This window comes from Azolla caroliniana, unplaced genomic scaffold, assembly GCF_043228905.1.
Source record: "Azolla caroliniana isolate FFs.n. ecotype wild unplaced genomic scaffold, voAzoCaro1.0.p SCAF_18, whole genome shotgun sequence".
In the NCBI taxonomy this organism is placed as follows: domain Eukaryota; kingdom Viridiplantae; phylum Streptophyta; class Polypodiopsida; order Salviniales; family Salviniaceae; genus Azolla; species Azolla caroliniana.
This window is the reverse complement of record NW_028230453.1, coordinates 10,603,962-10,625,743: the sequence shown is the minus strand read 5'-3', so window position 1 is coordinate 10,625,743 and position 21,782 is coordinate 10,603,962. Positions and strand designations below refer to the sequence as shown.

Below are 21,782 nucleotides of genomic sequence, written 5' to 3'. Positions count from 1 at the left end.
TAGTGTGCATCATGAGATGGCATTTTAAATTCGTGTCAATTTCAGACTTACTTGCAGTGGATGATGACGACGGAGGAGGAGGAGGAGGAGGAGCATGGTGATGGTGATGGTGAGTCGATGTATGCAGTGGGACAATAGGTGATGGACGGTGGTGCTGATGGTCATTAGTATCATCATTGCCATGGTGAGTTGGAGATGTAGGAAGAGGAGGAGGGGGGGGATATGAAGAAGAAGAATTATTAGCATTAGCAGATATGGTGAGGAGGTGGGAGGAGGAGCAAGTGCAAGTGGAGAGGAGGAGGTTGAGTCGAGCTTTGCATTGCTCAAGTTCGTCACGGAGGGCATCGAATTCTCGCTTGCAAGGTACACACGTTGTGGGCATGGGCATGGGTATGGGCGTTGTAGCAGCGACCACCTTGGCGAGCTTCTTGGTGTTGCTGCTGGTGGTGGTGCTATGATTATTATTAGGATTAATGTTATGGTTGATAATGGTGGTAGCATGGTCTTTTGGAATTGGGGGTTGTGTCTGGATGATGATGGTCCAGGCACCAGTGGAGGTATCAAGGTGGTAGAAGTTCCCATATTCTCTGTTGCTTGTACTCCACAAATAATCCTGCTCCTCCTCCTCCTCTTCTTCTTTCCTCTTCTCCTCTTCTGCAATATAATTCCTCATTTTCTTCTTCTTGCCTCTCTTTACACAACAATTCTCGATGTTTACACCTGTCATTGCCTCTCTGTCTCTGTCTCTGTCTCTGTCTCTGTCTCAGAATGGAGGGAGGATGTGTGTGGAGGAGGAGAGAGAGAGAGAGAGAGAATGTGAGAGGGGAAGAAAGCAACAATTATAATAGTAAGGATGAGAGGAGGTGGGTGAGTATGTTATATGTTATGTATATGACATGTGATGTGATGTGATGTGATGTGATGTAAATGCATGCGATGATGGTTAACTGTTTTTCATGTTCCGCTGACCAACCGCCGCCGTTCCTCTTGAACATATGTACATATGTATGTATGTATGTATGTATGTATGTATGTATAAAATGTGGAAGTACATACATACTGTACATACACACATCATACATATACATACATACATACATACATCCCACAAAGAAACCTTCCAAGCCAGCCTACTCCTTTCCCCTTCCGAGTCCCCATCATCAGCATCAGCATCAGCATTTCCTCTGGAGAACCTACAATATTATTAATATTTGGCCCAAGGCCTTTCTATCTCACTTTCCTTCCTGTTTCTCATCAAGTGGAGCCAGCCCCACCCCACCAACGCTTATTAATTATCCATCTTGTTTGTCCCAACATTGACTGACGGCTCTCTGGACAAGACCGGCTACTAGTTGCAATAGTACTTACTAATAATAAGAGGCTCACTACTAACATGTTGTGTATGTGTGTTCCTCCTGATTGATGGGGGACGACGACACAGCCTCGAGGCTGAAAGTGGGCCCGACTAGTTGGAATCGGCTGGTCGGCAGGCCGAAAATGGGTCGGCTGGTTTGCCCAGACTATACACATACATATATAAGGAAAATAAGTTAGGGGAAAAACATCACTCATAAGGTGTATGTATATAGAAACTTAGGGAGAACGTGAGAGATAAGAGGGTGTATACAAAACCCCTCAGAAGGCTGTAGTCCTATCAAAATATCGGTGGTTCTCCTAGTAATCTAGGGAGTACGATAACTGCTTGTACACTCTTCTATATCATAGTGAAGTTTTGGAGACCAAAGGGCACCCATGGTTTTTCCCTGGTTTAGGGTTTCCACGTAAATCCTGTGTTTCTTGTTTGTGCTTGTGTTTTAGGTTTTCTGTTTTCTATTGTCTCGGATCTTAATCTTTCATAATACCCTTTCTTATAGGTCATATTTGAATCCTATCTTTCTATTGTAAGTTTGATACGTTTACATCATCATTGCACCTTGCTATATTTTTTACGATAAAATATCCTGAGTAATAATTTATGTTGTTCAAGCAATGCCCATATTAACCTCCATGCTCTGAAGAAAGAAAACCATTTGGGGATTGTGAGAGAAAATGTTATTTAAGGGGGTTGTCTTGACACTTCTCCCTAACATCAAACCAAGTACCAATTGATACGATATTCCCAGTTCCACAAAACAAATAACTTATTTGTGAGAAATGAAAAAATAAGTTGCTTTAGAAGTCTTCTACAAACTTAATTAATCTTCTAAAGACAATGCTGAACACATGTAAATCAGCCATGAAGGGCACTTTTCATTCTTGAGGAGCTTAGCAACTCTTGATACTTTCTCTCTCATGAATCTACTAAATTGTCAAAACTAGGTCTACATATTCTTTGGATAATTATCTAAAAACACGTGAACTTTCTCCAAGTCTTCACTAATTCCCCGAATGCAATTGGCCAACTCCACCTTAAGAACATTATACTCACAAGCAATTAGATAATCAATTACAATCAATATCAAGGTGTCCATGGATCCACTTTGTTTCTCTCAAAGGCCAATCAAAGGAATTTTGTGAAATAATTAGAATATCACGTGTTTTTACTTATTAACTTAATCCTCCCAATTCATGTGAAAACAAGTTCTTGTGAATTTGTGAAGGACAATCAATATTCACAAAAAGATGATGGCTGATATCAATAAAAGCCCTATTCTTATTTACATTTATGTTCTTCGATCAAATAGATAAAATACATAGCCTTATAACATTAAAACAAAACTCGAGTTCACACAAGACTATTTGAGGAAGATTTCTACCAATACTCAGCCCTTTCCTCATTTACATTTATGTTCTAAGACCAAATGGATAAAATATATAGCCTTCTAAGACTATTTGAGGAAGGTTTATACCAATCAACACTCTTACTTAAAGAGAAACAAGAGTTGTGCATGTGAAACTCGCAGGAGCCATGAAGTAAGTAGTCAATCAACAATTTAAAATAAACTAAATGAATCAGAAAGTGGATCAAGACCATTCATATGGTTTAAACTAAATATAAGCAAATAGAAGCATGAAATACATGCCACATAATACCAAGAGAAACAGAATATTGAATTATCTCCCCATGATATTTTTCAATATTTTTCCCTTGTTGCGTTCAAGCATCCTACTCATAGCATCATACCATATCACCAACTTTGACATTGTCCAAGAGCTAAACAAAAAGACAGCGAGGGAAAACTTTACACGCATGCATTACAATTTTACCCATTTTTCTCACATTTTCATTGTAAAAAAAGGATTACCTATAATGACACTGTTGATCATACATACAAAATGTAAAAAGCTAGCTAATTTCATTGTTGATCATACAACCAGGCCTCTTAAGAATAACGCCCATTGTCCTCAGCTCTCTTATGTACATACAGGGGAGGCACGCTTTTCAAAGGTAAATGTTCACAACCTTGGAACCAAACTTTCACAGCCATATCATTAAAGACAATCTCTTGGCTTGTGAGAGAAAAAAATGGACCTTACTTCTTTAGTTGAAAGATCACGGTATTCGATTTCCGCCACCAAATGAAGCTTTCTCAACAAGCTGAGATCGGCGTAGACCCCAAAATTGCGTTGGATGCAAACCCTCCTTCACAGCTCTAAATAACCATCCCATGTGAGATTCACAGGTGCTACAGTCAGCGATTGTCCAAGAATAACTGCATGCTCACTCAGCTTTAGTTAAATTTTGTCATCTCTCATATTCTAAAGTGGATAGAAGACCACATACCCCTAATTTGTTGGGTATTTACCACAATATCTCTAATATTCTAGGAATTCCCAGAATACCCCATGAGAATACAAAGTTACTTCTGTTACTTCAAAGTTTTCATACAACTATCTTGTTGGGTATTTATCACAATGCTCCTGAATTTTCAGAAATTCCCAGAATACCCGTTGAGAGTAGACAATTTACTACTATTACTCCAAAATTTTCAAGAATTACAAGAATACCCCCTCATAATACAAAATTTACTAGTACAAAGGGGGTATTTTAGTACTCTGTTAAATTTCTAGGGAATTCTGATAATGTTCAAACAAAAAGGGGTATTTCCATGTTTTTCCAGAAAATCAAATAGACGTGCTTTCTTATCAAATAAGACCCTAACAAGCATCTTTCAAAGAAGAAAAGGACGATATAATAACATCTATAGAAGACAACATTGTCCTATCAAAGTTTACAACTGCATATTTAACTCATTAAAGAGAGTAACAAAAGGAGATAATGACATTTTCATCAAGATCCCAACAAATAAACACATACCCAGGAAACCAGCTATTCGATGTTTCGGCTCGTCCTTGCAAAATCAATCCGTGTGCCTTCCGGAGAGTCAATGTTTCATGCACATAACCAGAGCCATTCACATACGCACCAATCGGTCCATCAGATGACATCACAAGGATATCAACTCGCCGTGCAATAACAGTCTGAACAGGAGAAAACCACAATGAAGCTTACTATGGACACCTCTCTTGCATACCCTATAGTTCTATTTCCAGATAAATAAACCAACATGATTCAACTTTGACAACCTTGGTGTGCTATATCATCTTGATGTCAAACAGTGACTGCAGGTGACTTACCAATTAACAGCTTTTATATCTGCACTAGTGTTCAAGTACAGGGTTCAACCATGGGTTTGAATTATTGTTCTCAAACAAATACGATCTGCTTCACTCTCCCCAAAAAGAAAGAGGATATTAACAATTGTGTATATCATCCAATCTAGTTCTAAATTAGTCACTACTCTAAGATAATAAGAACGCCATGAAGATTGCTTTCGTACGGAGGTTGTAAATCTTAAAGAACCTTCAAACCTTTGTACAGAAATTCTAAATCTTAATACTACAGTCAGCTAATCTCTCCCTCTTATACTCCCTCTTATACTCCCTCTTATACTCTCTCTCTCTCTCTCTCTCTCTCTCTCTCTCTCTCTCTCAGGGTTACAATTGATAGGGCAATAGCAATTTGCCGTGCATGTAGGGCCCGGCCCCATGGATCACGACCTCTACACCCTTGTCATCGACAGATAAAAGCCATTATCTCCCGCCATCGTAGGTGCTTCCCTCGCTTCGGAGACATTTCCATTCTGAATCGACCTATGCTAGAGATCTTTCGAAGACAAAAGCTACAATATACCTAACTTGAGAATCTCACATGTGCCAAAAACCAGATTCCCTCGTTTTTTCTCAAAGATGAAACAACACTCAAGATATAATCTCTTATTTGGTCTTATAGGCCATTTTGGCCTCTTAAAAGATGTTAATATTTCTTTCGTCTTCCTCACATAATGATAGTGCACCTCAATGTGTTTTGTTCGTGCATGGAAGACGGGATTTCTTGCAATAGCCCTGGGATTTCATGGCTTCAACCCAATGGTCATGTGCTAATGCATCCTTAAGAAAGAGTGGTTCCTCATCACAAATTTCAGCGTTAAGAGCATGATGCACATAATGCAGTTCAGCTTGCTGAATAGTTGACCGGGTTTTACCTTGAAGAGGAAACTTGAGTTTGCTGTCCATAAAGGTGTTAATCAGCCATTTAGGAACTGTTCTTGCATGCTGAGAAGAGGCTTGTTCTTCCTCCAATTCCATGTCAAGATCATGTGGATTAATGACCTGTGAGTCAGCATTATTATCAACAATGTTTGGTTGCTCATTTTCAACTACATTGGGCTGTTGCAACAGATCAATTTGAACATTGCTTGGCTGCTCTACATCTCTGTTTAGAGCATGTCGTTGCTGATGCAAAACTTGCACATTATGTTGGGAATAAATGGCCATCATGCCTTTTATTAGTGCACGAGTGTGAACGCACTCGTAGCACACTTTTGACTTGTATATACAAAATATCTAAAAACCAAAGAAGAGGTACACTCTTTGTACCCAAGACAACGTGCATCTCTCTCTCTCCCTTTGTCTCTCACTCAGACTCTCTCCCTCTCTGTTATTTACCTAAACCCTAATCCTCTTGCTGCCTTCAAATTGGTATCAGAGCTAGGTTTAGGATTTTCGGCAGAGCAAAGTTTAGGGTTTTTTGCAAAGCAGAGCTTAGAGTTTTCTGCAGAGCAAAGTTTAGGGTTTTCTACAGAGTAGAGTTTGGGGTTTTCAGCAGAGCAAAGTTTAGATTTTTCTGCAGAGCAAGTCACGTTTTCTGCAGTGCAGGTTTGGTCCTTCGTTTGGGCTAAGAAATCATGACTAGCAGCAGTGAAAGTAGCCACCTTTTGCACATCAAGAAGCTGTTTGGAAAAAGCAATGCTACAACATCCTGTTGCATAAGAAGAATGCAAAGCCTATTAAAGTCAAAGGGATAAAGCCTACAAATATGGACGAAGATGATTGGCAAGAGTTGAACGAGTTTGCACACTCAACTATTGAGTTGTCAATTTCTGATGCCTTGTTTAAAATTGAAGGTTTGGACTATGCCTATTCTATATGGACTAGGCTAGAGGAACTGTATGCCCAGAAGACGGCAGCTAGCAAAGTTTATTGGCTTAAGAAACTTATGGATGTGTGCATGACAGAGGGTACACCCATGTCAACTCACCTGAATGAGTTCAATTCCATTTTCAGCCAGCTGGTTGCCTTGAAATTCATCATTGATGATGAGGTGAAGGCCAGGTTTTTACTTTGCACCTTGCCAGAAAGTTGGGATACTTTCAGGACTGCTATGAGCAATTCAAATGCGATGCTTCTTTATGCCGATGTAGAGAGTTCTCTACTCATGGAAGAGATGAGTCGGTGGCAAAAAGGGTCACTTTAAACGTGATTGTTTCAAATGGAAGAAAGAGAAAGGAAAGGGCAAGAAGATAGATGATTTCATAGAAGAAAAGAGAGACATTCAACCGAGGAAAGGCAATACTAAAATTGAAGAGGTGAATGTAGTCACTCATGATAGTGATAGTGGAAATGATGTACTCTTTGTTTCATCATGCCATAGAGAACATGCTTTACTTGCAGATATGGATGGTGACATGAACACTTGGATACTCAATTCCGGAGCTTCTTTTCACGTCACCCCTCATCGTGAGTGGTTTTAAAATTACACAAGGGGTCGACATGGTGTTGTCCATCTTGGGGACAACTATGCATGTGAAATTGCAGGTATAGGCACTGTGCAATTACAGTTTCAACATGGTTTTGCTTTCACACTTCAGCATGTACGGCATGTAGCTCAGCTCAAGAAGAGCTTGATTAGCACAGGACAGCTAGATGACGATGGATTTCACAGCACCTTTGGTGATAGGAAATGGAAGATTAGTAAGGGATCTAGAGTTATTGCCAAGGGTAGTAAAAGTGATACTTTGTATCCGCTCCATGTATCTAGTGTGAGTGACCATGTTGTTGCCATAACCGAGCAGCCTAGTGTTTCTTTGTGGCATGGCCGGTTGGGACACATGAGTGAAACTGGTATGAAAGTATTGTCTCGTTTGGGTTACTTGCCATGTCTTCGTTATGCTGATTTTGAACATTGTGATCATTGCATTTATGGTAAACATGTACAAACATCTCATAAAAAGTCTCTTTCGCTGAAGTCGTCCCCGCTTGAGTTAGTACATTCGGATGTATGTCAGACGCCAGGGCTATCGTTAGGGGGAAAGAAATACTTAGTCACTTTTGTCGATGATGCTACACTGAAGGTATGAGTTTACCCTATTCGTAGCAAGGATGAAGTGCTCAACAAGTTTCGAACATTTTTGGCATTAGTTGAGAATCAAATTGATAAGACACTTAAGTACCTTCGCTCTAACAATGGTGGGGAATATGTATCCAAGGCTTTTCAAGCATTTTGTGACAGCAAAGGGATAAAGAGGGAACTCACTGCCCCTTATAATCCACCCCAAAATGGAGTTGCAGATCGTATGAATCGGACTATTCAAGATAAGGTCCTTACTATGCTGTCTCATGCTGCGTTACCCCATGGTTTTTGGGCAGAGGCTGTTATGACAGCTGTTCACTTGATTAATCGGTCACCTAACAGGTCTTTGGGAGGGGGAATACCCCAAGAAGCGTGGTCGGGCAAGCCACCTTCATATGCTCACTTGAGAGTGTTTGGCTGTGAGGCTTTTGTGCACGTTCGTAAAGAAGAACGCAACAAACTTGAGCCAAAGTGCTGCAAATGTATTTTCCTAGTATACGGTGACGAGGGTGAAATGGGGTATAGATTGTGGGATCCCGAGAAAAGAAAAATAGTGCGCAGCAATGATGTTATCTTCCGTCAAAATCACATGTATAAACAACCCGAAAAGACCGAGGAAGTATGGAGGGTTGTATTCCGAGAAGAAATACCTTTTAGACAGAAAAATGTGCCCGCTATACAGCAGCAAACACCTGCTGTAAACTTACCTGCAAATGCAGAAAATGAGGCTGGAAATGATCAGCCAGCCTTTGCCAATAATAATGAGCCACCAAATGTGCAGGAATGGCTAGAAAAGCAAGCTGTTAATGCTAATTTGCAGGCTGAAATGCCTGGACAGCAAGTTGAAAATGATGTTTTGCAGGCTCAACAGCTACCAAACAATGAGCATTGGGTTAGGAGATCGTCTAGAGTTACTAGACAGCCTGAAAGATTTGTTCATGATGCAAACAATGTGGCTGATTATGTCATGGTAACTGATTGTGGCGAACCGACTTGCTTCAAGGAAGCAATGGACAGACAGGACAAAAAGAAATGGTATAAAGCCATGTTGTCAGAGATGGAATCTCTTGAGAAAAATGACACTTGGGATTTGGTGCAGTTGCCTAAAGGGCAGATAACACTTCTATGCAAATGGGTTTATAAAATGAAGGTCCTTTCTGATTCCTCGCCAAAGTACAAAGCAAGATTGGTTGCAAAAGGATACAAGCAGGAATATGGAGTTGATTTTGATGAGATCTTCTCGCCTATAATCAAGATGACTACATTAAGAATCATTTTGGGCTTAGTTTGCACACATTACAGCTTCCAGCCAAAACTTATGAGGTAGCTTCTTACCATCAAGCATGCATCTTTTGGAAATGAAAACCTGTGCATCTTTCCTAGAATACAACCCTCACAAACATGATTAGATGGTACATGAATGGAAGGAAGATTGCATACCATATCATGCTTGCTAAGCCGTGCAAGGCTGCTGAAATTTGGCCAAACCGAGAGCATGCCATAGTTCAGAAGTGCTTTGTGTTTGGGCATCCACCGCTAATGCATTTTGGTCATCAAATTTCTGATATATGTCAAGCTTGTAAAGGTTGTTGAACAAACTACCTGTTATGACAATGATATCGCCCTTTGTACGATCATGTACTGTACATTTGTCATAGAGAAAATGGACAGGGTATCCATGCATAGCAATGGCAGAAACAGAAAGGAGGTTTTTCTTTATGCCAGGGACAGAGAACATTGTTCAAGGTGACTACATCGACATTGACAGTTGTAATATGAACTTGACGAATGCCTTTTATGATGTAAGAAGCATTATTGGCACAAGTAACAGTGGCCGCCTTATGACAAGCATCTTCAAGTGTGACAAAGAAATTTTTGCAAGAAGTTATGTGTTTAGAAGCACCATTATCAAAATATCAAGCATCCGTAGAGTCACTTACCGATAAACATACGTCATCCTTTGAGGGATCATACATTGTATGTATCGAGAATGCCCACTCATGTTGAGCAATGTGTGCTTCTACCTTCGTACCAATAGAGGTGGTAACATTAAGACCAGATTGTTTTTTCTTCTCTTCACTAGCTTTCCTTTTTTGACATTTGCTAATGTCATGGCCTAGTTTACGACAATAATTGCACCTTATCTTCTTCTTCTCATCATGGAAAGTCTAGGCATCATTGCTTTTAGAAGGAAGGTTATTCTGTTTTCGTCCTTGTTGGCCTTTGAACTTGGAAGAGGTAACAAAAGCTTGATCACCAATATTAAGAACATCCTGATTTGCTCGAGATTGAGATTCTTGTAAGAGAAGGGAGATTAGCTCATCAAAGCTAAACCTCTCTTTACCTCTTGTAAGAAGCCTTATTGTTGTGGTGAATCCTTGATATGAATCTGGAAGCACGGCAAGAACTTTAGAAACTAGCTGCTTGTTTGAAATCACTTCATCAATGTTGAGTAGTTGTTCCTTGAAGTCCTTGATTTTTGTTAAGAATGCGTCAATGGATTCACCTTCTTGCATCCTTGTTTCTTCAAGTTGTCGCTTAAGCATAGCGACTCTTGCTTCATTCCTTTGAGCATACAAGTTCTTTAACACATCCCATGCACTTTTTAAGGTCATGCAAGATCGGATATGTGGAACAATGTGGCGTTTCACCGATAATGCGATGAGAGCATGGGCTTGAGCGTCCTTACCATCCCACTTAAGTTGTGAAGAAGTGTATTGTTGAGTGGAGCTTGAAGCATTGTTTGCGTCAGTTGTTCCTGCAGGGGAGGGAGAGTTTGGAGAAGAACTTGACGTCGGACGTTCATCGGATCCGATGCCAATGTCCCATAGCTACTTTGCTACTAGTACATGTCCCATCATGTACGCCCACATAGGATAGTTAGTACCATCCAACTTGTCTTCAGCATTAAGCATACCAAAAATATTAGTTTGCTCAGCCATTGCAGAAGCAAGAAATATGGATGAGATATTGCAATACTTGGTTATATTCACCAAAATGTACTAAAGCAATATAATATTGAAGAAATAGATGAGAGATAAAAGTTACTCTGTTGTGCTGAAAACTTATTTTGTTGTGGTAAAAACTGGTTGCTGCAGTTGCTGTGCACTTAGGGTTTGAGACTGCTACAAAACTTGTTTTGACTGTACCTCCAAAACTTGTTTTGACTGCAGTTGCTGTGCACTTAGGGTTTGAGACTACTACTTTTTGAAAATGTGAAAATAGGGAAAGATCAACTCTGTTGCAGTTTTCTGTTGTTCGAACTTTCGTTGTTGTAGATGGAGAGGTTTGATGTCTTCTTAGGTGGGAAGAGATAAACAGAAAGATCTATGTATGCCTATTTGGAAGGATGGGATAGAGAAAGCAACCTAAACTTGCTCTGATACCATATGGAGAAAATGCAGGGATCTTAGACTAACTCTCACACAGCAAGATCACTTAGAAGACTTATGGAAATATCACTCGATTAGGGAAAACAAGCACTGATTACAAAGATGTAGAATGGTTTATATAACCAAAATCTACAAGTAGGTGGAAATCCAACAGTCACTTTATTAGGTTCACAATATTATAGCTATATTTACACCTAACAGCTACTTAACTAGGTTCATACTATTCTAAGTATGTTCACACCTAGCAGTTACTTAACTAGGTTCACACTATTATAACAATGTTCACACTAAAGCTTTCATAAAATACACATCAAGTGTAACAGGGTGTGCCATGTGTTAGCCGGTCGGCTAGCCAAAGTATATAGGTCAACAAGCAGTAGTCGTAGTAGTCATCATAGAGACTAACATGAAAGGACAGTCTCTCAAGCCACCTATAAGTAGGGACGAGAGCATTGTAACATGATCGATCTATATTGCTATAAGTTAATGTAATTTTGGTTAGTTAGAGTATATTCGGTGTCGTGGATTACTATTTCAGATTCTCTAAATCATAATTTATACAGCTAACAGTCTATCATAATAGTGTTTTTCTTATATTCATAGTAATTGAGTATGGTAATTTGAGGAGTATGTTTATGTTAACTGTGTTTAAGCATTCAGCGAATGAATCCAATCTCTAACCACAATCACGTTGATAGAGTGACTCGATCAGTAAGTCGTCCGACCCTTTGTGTAGTCAACCAGGACAACAGTTTTGTAGATTAATGATTTATAATGCGACCAAAATGCCTGGATGTCAAAGTTCACAGCAAGAACTAGAATTCTAATACATTTTCCATGCCATTTCAACATTAAATTGATTAATCGTATCCCAATTCAAAGAGAAAGTGGTTGTCAAGTGAGTTATTTAAGATTTAAACACTTAGTAAAGAGAATGTACCATCCAATGTTAATTCTATAGGTATTTTTCATGGCATTTCTATATTAAATTGATCAATGGTTTCATAATTGAAATAGAAAGTGTTTTCCATGTAAATTATTTAATATAGAAGCACTTCGTAAAGAGAACGTACCATGCAATTTTTACACCTGATACGATCAAGCGATTCAAGCAATTGAATTAATTTCTGTAGTCGATAGACCACTCCATCTATTTCTAAAAGCTCTTGTCGAGTCTCATCTTGAACGGGTATTTTACTAGCAATATAATATGATAGAATTTCTGGTGTCTTGACCATCTCAAATAGATTAGGGAACTCGACCATCTGTCTCCACATATCTGCAATATCCACAACTTCTGGTAAGACAAGGAATGTTGTGCACTACTATTAACAGCTTTGACAAGGGGGAAATGTTGGCTAGACATTTTTCAATCAATGCGAAAAATAGACAATACAAACCAGGGGAAAAACTGCAAAATATTCCTAAAAATTTTCAATTAGTTTTTCCTTTACTGCCCACAGTTTTTGTTATTTCTTCCAAAGGCCATTAATCAACTTCAGAAAGAGGGAAAAAGAGGACGAAGTTACCATATTATTGCTCAAAAAGCAAATAGAATTGCTCTTTTGGGGTTGACAACAAGAATTTGAAGAGAAAATGAGAGTTTATGAAAACTCGGGGATATTTCTGAGCTTTTTACAAATACAAATTGGGTCTTTGCTAGCACAATTATTCTCCAAAGCAAGTCGAATATAGGTTGAATTTTAATTTAACTCATATCCTACGTTAACACAGACCAATCCCTCAATAAATGAGCCATTTACATAAACAATCTTTCACTAAAAAAGTAGGTAAGAGAAAAAGCCCATATGGCCAAGCTCACTACTAAACCATTCCCTCAAAAAAGAACCATTTACACAAAGCAGCTCACCAAAAACTAGGTAGGAGAAACGTTCACATGGCCAAGCTCACAGAATGAGTAAAATATCTCCAGCAGTAATTTTCACCTGCAGCTCGGCGAGCAAGAGCATAGGCATCGTACATCCGATAAACCCAGTGAGGCCATGCAGTCCTCTGAATATGAAAAAGGCATTTTGATTCATCAGAAGCCCAAGCTTTGCAAGCACCACCCCAACCTGTGTGACCCGTATGTCTTGTTGGGAGGCTCAAATTTATTGAGCCGCCTTGGGAAACTCGATGGCCCTCAATTCCCTTATCCCTTCCCCTTTGAAGTCCAATTTCATCTTCTTCACTTGCTGACTCATCATCCATTTCCTCGTTTTCAAAACTCTCCTCATCAGTCTCCCCTATGTCACTTTCACATTCTGCTTTCTGACTTTCGAATGCTTTCTGATGTGTCTTGAGAACTTTCCCGCTCTCGTAATTCGGAACAGAGGCCAATATTCCAAACGCGTCTCTTGGAATACGTGATGGTTTAGCCTCGGGAATAATCTGTACTTCAGCACATGGCTGAAAAATACTGAGAAAGTTAGTAAGAAAGAAAGAGATCAAGGTAATACATGATAAATTGATGGTTTATATCCTTACAACTCCATCAGCATCTGTCCATGCACGCTTAATCCGAAATCTTTGCTGCCCCCAAGTGACTACATTGATTGAACCATCCTCTAAACGTCGAACCCGCCGTATCTAATATTAAACGAATGTTATCAGTTTCAATCTTAGAAAGGAACCAAAGACCTGCACTGAACACAATATCCTCTATACCCAAATGCTTAGACAAAAAGCATCAGAAATGCCCTCAGAGTATGACAAATTTAAATTCTTCCCAAATAAAAGTAAATGCATATTCAGTATGCCATACAATATCATCTCTGATTTGACAAGCATACCAAACCAAGTACATGCAGTAGTACCAACTGAAGCTTATAAAAAATACCTCAGCAGTAGTACCAACTGATGCAAAATGAAGACCATCACCTTGTCGCCTTGTACGAACATGTATCTGCACAAATTAATTAGTAGGGATTCAGATTGGTGCAGAACATTTCATATTTTCATAAACTGGACACCCAAGCCAAAATAGTAGGAAAAAGTCACAAAATGTCATCACCTCATTCATAGATAAGTTTTACCTGAACTCCTCGAAAATTAAAAACCTTATCATGTAGTTCTCGTTTAAGACAAATTGTATGCTAGTTGAACAATACAGATCCCAGGGACTTAGGGGTGCAACAAATGAGACATACAACAAGAATTCTTGTATCTTGTATATATGAACCAAGTATGAGATATCAGGTATACTATGATCATTATGACAGGTACAATAGATTACGAACCAGAATACTGAATGAGACCAGTTCATGTCTGAATTATCTCATGGGTACTCGAACTTAGAGAATTCATTTTCATTCATTGCTTACATTTTTTATTCAGAATCACATGTTGCTAAACAACACAGGGATTTCAAAAGCATTCACTTTTTGCTGTACCTCACCTCTTATTTCATATGTCTCAGCCTAATGAGGAAGTATTCAGGAGTAACATATTCTTACGTCTTGTGTGGCATTCACATGTGTTAGGATGAAAAAAAGTAAGCCTTCATAAGTTTGACACTTACTCAATCAAATGATAGTATTCCAGTAATTTCATTTTTTACGGAGCTAGAACCTCATCCTTCTTGCTGTACACTAGAAAATGACACATTTCCTATTCTTTTGGATGGAACTGAGAGGAAGATTCTTATAGAATCTCTTATTCTTGGATGACACCTCCATCCATATTACTATGACATACTGCCAAGGACCATTGTGTACTTTCTTGAAATCGTAGATTCTGTTCAAAAAAATATGTCCTCAGTGCTCTTTCAAGGACATCATGTAAATCATAATATTGTGTCACGTTATATTGTCGTTTGTTGCTCCCTCAAGCCGTATGGAGACAATCAAGTTTCAAGAGGATTAGATTTATCTTTGCAAAATGCATGAGGTCTCAACTCCAAGAAACCACATAAAAAGGTTTCAATTGTCCTTGGGATACTTTTACCTGATTTATCTTTCAAGATCTCAAATCCTGTTACCTAGGCTCAAACCCCAATAAATAAATAACTTGGTTTATAGGTTTTGCCAATGAGAAATATCCTCAAAAGTTGATCTTGTAAAGTTATCACGAGTGTTCAAACAACACTACAACACTGCTTAAAACCAAATAAAATTTTCAAAAAGCTTTTTAGGCTCAATGTTTCGATATTACTTCTTACAAGCCACAAAACATGAAAAGATGCACTGCTGAAGTCCATACCACACCAATAGTGCATGGAGCATTCTCTTGCTTCATGGCTAGCTCTACAGCAGCTTTGAACCGAGGTTGTATTACACGCAATGGCAATGTTTCTTCAGGAAAAAGGACAATACCTTCAAAACAAGAAGAATAAAGAACTTAGAAAAATATGTTCAATTGGACATGCACAACCGAACAACAATCATACAACTCACCCTCCAAATAGAACATTGGGAGAGTTAAAATGCGCCCTCCATCCAGAAATGATCTTCTACAAACAACGTTGTCTACTTCTGCGCTGATTACAAGAACTAGGATTACCAAAAGATTTCTAGCAGTTTTTGAGGTAAGAATAGATACCAACCACCCAAGTATGAATGCATAGATGCTAGTGACGTATCAAATGTAAAACCACCATGGCGCCCTGCTCCTCCATCTCCACGACCTTCAAAACTGCTACAAACAAAAATGAAGCACTATATACACATGCACAAATTAAAACATTTTTTCATTTAGATATGAATGTGTCCCACAATCACATACTACAAGAAAAATATCCATATTGGCTAACATTACATTTCTAGAGAAAAGCCCCAAATGTCCTTAAGTTCTTTATTATTTCTCCTTGAGTTCTTGTTATTAACCCAGATGTCATTTGCTAAAACTTTAGAACAAAGAAAGAAAGATGTATTAACGTCTTTTAAGAGGCCAAAATGGCCTATAAGACCAAATAAGAGATTACATCTATTAAGTGTTGTCTCGTCTTTGAGAACAACAAATCAAAATAAATATATGTTACTAAGTAAAAAATAAAAAGTAAATAATCTAAAAAGAGACTAAAGAATCTTGTTATCGGTACATGTAAGATTCTCAAGTCAAATATATTGTAATTTGTCTTTGAAAGATCTCTAGCATAGGTCAACCCAAAATGGAGAGCTCTCCAAAGAGAGGGAAGCCTTTGTGATGGCAGGAGATAATGGCCTTTATCTATCGATCACAAACACGGTGAGATTGTGGTCCACTGGGCTGGGCCTAGGTGCACAACAAATTGCTATTGCCCAATCTAATGTAACCCCTTTGTTATATCCTGGTTGGGAGCCCATTTGTGTAGCCCTTGATTCACATGTCCATGAGCACTAGTGTTGGGGCTAAAAAACATTGTGATTGTTATTAGTTGATGAGCTTGTGTTGCTGTACTGATGTTCTTCACCAACATTTTCCTATGTCTCTTGCGTTCTAGCAAGAAAATTCCCAAGCACCCTACATGTACGACAAATTGCAATTACCCAATCTATTGTAACCCCTTTATTATGTTCTGGTTGGGACCAATTTGTGTACCCATTAATTGACTTGTAGCATAGTAGGATTGAAGGGGCTAAATAAAGTTGTGATTGTTCTTTGTTGATGACCTCATGTGGCCGTACTGTTGTCCTTCAACAACTTTTCCCTGTTTCACTTGAGTTCTATCAAGAAACGTCTTGGATACCATTGGTCCTCGTTTTCCATTACCTTGCGTAGTGGGCCATGAAATTGAACAAGAGATTCCATATTGAAATTTTGTCTCATCTTTGAGAACATTAAACAAAAATAATTATAATTAAATTAGTGAAATTGCCTGAGGTAACAAAGAATCTCCTTAGCTAAGCATTTTAATTCTTTTGTAGGTGGGCTTAAACTTCTGCCTTACAAAGAAACAAGATGGAGAGATCTCCAAAGCGAGGGAAGCCCCTACAGTATCAGGCGAGAAAGGCCTCATCTTTTGATGACAAGGGGATGGGATCATGGTTCAAATCGATGCGGCATATGTGCACGACAAATTGCTATTACAACCATAAGCCCCTCCATGGTTATGGTTCATATGTAGATTGTGATTGACTCATAGAAAGAGGTTGATGGAGCTAAAGAAAGTTGTGATGGCTCTTTGTTGATCAATTGTTGTGGCATTGTTATCCTTGACCAACTTAGAGTTCTATTAAGAACAATCCTAATCACCATTGGTCTTCGTATTCCATTACCTTCCATAAATGTAACAAAGACTGATCTAAAGAGGTAATAGTATATCCCTCTTATTTATAATAAACAACACAATGACAAGCATTGTGTTCCTAAGATGCCACCATCTGATGAATTGATCAGCAAATACATCCTTGAACAAATTCTTTCTCTGTCCCTTGACATCTACCAAGAACAATTTTATCATCATTGGTCTTCGTATTCCATTACCTTGCATAGTGAAACAAAGACAGCTCTAAAAAGGTAGTAATATCTCCCTCTTATTTATAAAAAACATCACAATGGCAAAAATTGTTCCTAGACTCCACCACCTCATGAATCAATCAGCAAATGCATCCTTCCACAGATTTGTAAGCACATTTGGCTTATAGTGGATCATCTTCTTGTCACTAAATGTTGTGGAGCTAACCCATGTTCCTTCATTATTCAAGTTAATGATATCAATTTTGACAACTCTATTCTTTTCCACTTTGGCCATGTTGGAAGTGTGAATGATCCAAGCTAGCACACATCTCCTCACACATGCCAATCCTAAGGCCTGCTTCTAGTGGCTCCTCCAATCTATGGACCACTTGCCCTCTGGCCATGCAATGTGATTATGCCAAATTTCAAGAGTTTTTGATGAGCAAGTAAAAATAAAACATTATAGAAATAGAAACAACAATAAACTAATTATTAAATCATGTCAACAATAACAAACATAACACATTATGGTGATAGGTGGGATGAGAAGGGCATATTGATGCCATGTGATGATGGCTTTGATCTTGTCAAAATATGCACATCAAAGTCATGGTCCGAATTGTTGTTGCCACGGCCTACGTGCACGACAAATTGCTATTGCCCGATCTATTGTAACCCCTATGTTATTCCACTCCTTGATGGCACAATTCGCAAATTTTTTCTTCTAGAGGTATTTCTGTATATCTGCTTACCTCAATCTCTAACTGATGTGATGAAGTTCGCAGCTGCCCTCTCACACTGTGCAGCGCATAGGACAGATGTATGTCCATGTAAGATGGCCAGATGATGAACCAATCCTCCGATGTGTGTAAAAAGTGTCTTGTAGTGGGCCATCTTCATAGCAACTGATATTTTAGGGCTGATCCATGTTATCTTGTTTTCTAAGTTAATAATATCAGTATGAATCACTCTATTCTTTTCCATTTTGGTTATGTCAAGATGCAAACAGTCCAAGCTATATTGGAGAAAGGGTATTGCACTTATGACTATGCCATGTGACACAAACCATTGTTGCATTTCAACATACCAACAATGAATATCTCCATGTTCAGCCAGTTTTCTTGATGACATAAGTGCCAACCTTGAGTACCTTTCTTTAGGGAGCTCCCAAAGACATTGCATACAATTCACATATCGGAATGATGCCTCAGTGATTATAAGGGCCGCTCCAATTGTTGCCTGAATTATATAATGGAGCATTGATGCTTTGCTCCTTATCATGCGGGCAATCATTGACACTAAGGGTCTCTCTTAATCTTTCCAATAATTTACCTTGTTAAGACTTGGTCCCCATGTTTCTACTCCATAGAGAAGAGTAGGTATGACAAGTGTATCAAATAGCCATAGTTTAGTTTTTGGCTCTTGGAACTGCAAATGAGCACATAATCTTTCGAAAGCACCAAGGGCTGCATATCCACGAGAATGTTAGGCACAAGCAACCTCTCGTAAGGAGAACCTAGGCCTTAAAAATGTTACTCCTAGGTATGTGTAGGAACATGTGTATTCCACCTTTTCCTCTCCCAAGAAGAACTCTTGTTCTGATCTTGTCACCCATTCTTGAGTGGTGTTAAACATCATCAGTTTAGTTTTATCCATGTTTATCAACAAACCTTTGTCCATACAAAATAGTTTTAGGGCGTTTAGATATCTTTGTAGTGTCTCTAGAGAGTCAGAAATCAGCACAATATCATCAGCATATAGTAATATTTGTATAGCTATACCCACTAGGCGTGATCCCAAACCCCCGAATCTCTATATATAAAGTGATACCTCATCTGCGAGGTATATTAACATCTTTTAAGAGGCCAAAATGACCTTTACCTCTCGATGACAAGGACGGTGAGATCGTGGTCCATGAAGCCGGGGCCTACGTGCATGACAAATTGCACGTTTTAAGAGGCCAAAATAGCCTACTAGACCGAATCAGAGCTTATAACTTAAACTCCATCTCATTTTTGAGAAGAACGAATCCAAAATAAATGTAACAAAACTAAAAGAACTCACTTAAGATACTAGATCATCACTTTAGATGAGCTGTTACGGGCATGACCATAATTCATCCCGTGGTAAGTTGTACCGTAGCATGCCCGTAACACCAGGATAAAGTATAGTCACGCCAGTAACATGAGTTGCTGATTCAAGATAGAAAAGATCGCCAAAGTGAGGGATGGACCTTTGGTGTCGAGTGGTAATGACCTTGATTCGTTGAGATGGACATAGCATACATGCATGATAAATTGCTATTTCCAACTCTATTGTAAAACCTTTCGAATGCTATGGTCGGGACCCTATTTGTGTAACCATTGATTGACTTGTATTCTTAGGCGTGATGGAGCTAAAGAAGTGGTGATGGTTCTTCATTGATGAGGTTTGTAGTTTATTGTTTTCCTTCAACTTCTCTACGTATCTCTTGATTTATGGCTAGAACCCAAGCATCATTAATCTTTGTATTCCATTACTTTGGAAAATTTTCTTTCTCCAATGGCACAATTGACAGACCAGTCATCCATAGATTTGCATGGATATCTTTATTCACTTTATTCTAACATTTGTTTCATTTGACCTGCCACTACATCATTACAATAATCAGTATATTATTTTCTTTTTCCCTCCACTACTTTAACTCATTATGCTCCTAGGCATATTTTATTCCCTTGCATACATGCATCTGTTCCAAACCTCACTCTGATTCGGGTATCTAAAGGCATTGTGCTGCACTAAGAAATATAGGTCTTGCTTAGTTTATTTTTTCTGCTGTTACTAGCCTCTTTGGCACCTTACTAGCGTTCATAACAGTTTTCTCAAATGTACAAATCCTTCCAAGCCACTTCCCATAATAAGACAGAAACAATGGATTCATGACAAAAACATAGCTACAGGTTCTTAAAAGTATTAATCTCTGTAAAGTCAACCATTCATGACTTTTTCTCCTGTTCCATATCATGCATTGTAAGACTACCTTTCAGCCTACTATTGAGTTTCCACAGCAAGACTCTCTTTTATTAAAATTTGGTACCTGTAGGAGTCCGAATTTCTCCTATTCTAGTTTAATGTAGTCTATAAGAATTCAATCTCTTTTTCTACACACAGTCCATTGATCTATCCATTTCCACATAGTAAACCATTTGTTCCCAAGACATGGCATGGGGAAGAGCATTTACAAATACTTAAATGATGTGTATAGACCTCAAGGATATACCTAATTATGGGTAAAGACAAGTAATACTAAAGATGAGAATTCCACACTTTTGACTAACATGTCATTGTGGTATTCTCGCAACAGTTATTGGCCATCATCCACTTTTTCTTTACCACTTTACATAAACCATGCATGAAACATTATGTTAGGGCTATAGTTAATTCTACATGAAAAACTGACACTATTCATATAAAATACCATAAAATGAACTACACATATAATTAGTACATACTTCTGAATCTACATATATAAAATGAACAACTACATGCATCAAGCACAGCAAAAAAATATGTACAAAACTGTGTTTTATGCAACATGCAATTATCAAAGAAATGTAGGAGTGACCCATCAAAGTTCACAGCTAAATAATCTACATATATTTAGAATATTAATTTGAATGGAAATATACTGTAAACTGGAGGGCAAAACAACGGTCATTTTTTTCTTTCCTGATCCGATTATTTGGACTCTGTTCTATTGTAATTTGTTCAAAAAGTGTTTTGTGAGGGGGATGAATGTAAGGAACAATACCTGAATGAATCGTCATCGTCTTCTTCAAAAGAAGATGGTGGATTATCAGAGTCCACCTCCTCGACCTCCAGTTGCTCTGCCTCGAGCTCAAGTATACGCTGCATCAGCAACCGCTCTGATGCATCCATCTCTCTCTCTCTCTCTCTCTCTCTCTCTCTCTCTCTCTGTGCAGTATCTGTATTCGTTTATATACATAGCGAACGAATTCTAATTATTTCTTTATCCTGGGCTTCGAATTTCCAGATATTCCCAAACCTACCCCTCCCCCTCTCCTCTCACACTTCTTGGGGTTTTCGAAAATCCCAAAATCAACTCAATTGATCTCTCTATGGCTTCACTTTTATGGACAACTATAACTCCGTGTACACACCACCTGTTGGAGAAGAACGATGGAGGCGGACGAGTTGCTGTTTTGCCTTACCTGCAGAGAAAATGTCGAACAGCACACAGACAGAGGAAAAATACAGAAACAACTTTTTGGGGCACAAAGAAACCCTCGTTTCTATTGCTTTTATACCTATGCTTAATAGTAAGAAATTATGTTTTTGGCCTTTTCTCACTATCAATCTCCCACTAAAAGGCCAAACAAGGG

General features: G+C 38.6%; 1 protein-coding gene and 1 pseudogene across 3 annotated transcripts; both read right to left on the bottom strand.

Moving 5' to 3' along the window:
- Positions 1-3,169: 3,169 nt before the first annotated feature.
- LOC147852406 (ATP-dependent protease La (LON) domain protein) lies at positions 3,170-21,350 on the bottom strand. 3 transcript variants are annotated; one of them, XM_087334283.1, is made up of 10 exons: positions 21,191-21,350; positions 15,569-15,660; positions 15,420-15,497; positions 15,226-15,338; positions 13,865-13,930; positions 13,513-13,614; positions 12,972-13,434; positions 12,099-12,304; positions 4,259-4,422; positions 3,170-3,653 (listed from the first exon to the last, which is right to left on the bottom strand). In XM_087334283.1, exons 1-10 carry the CDS (start codon positions 21,316-21,318, stop codon positions 3,494-3,496), a joined length of 1,572 nt encoding a protein of 523 aa, XP_087190409.1. In that variant the 5' UTR covers positions 21,319-21,350; the 3' UTR covers positions 3,170-3,493. The 3 variants fall into 3 exon arrangements, with proteins under 3 accessions (XP_087190409.1, XP_087190411.1, XP_087190412.1); XM_087334285.1 differs by having other exon boundaries at positions 15,569-15,657; XM_087334286.1 differs by lacking the exon at positions 21,191-21,350 and having other exon boundaries at positions 15,420-15,502; positions 15,569-15,657.
- LOC147852407 (uncharacterized) lies at positions 18,092-19,254 on the bottom strand (annotated as a pseudogene).
- Positions 21,351-21,782: the final 432 nt, after the last annotated feature.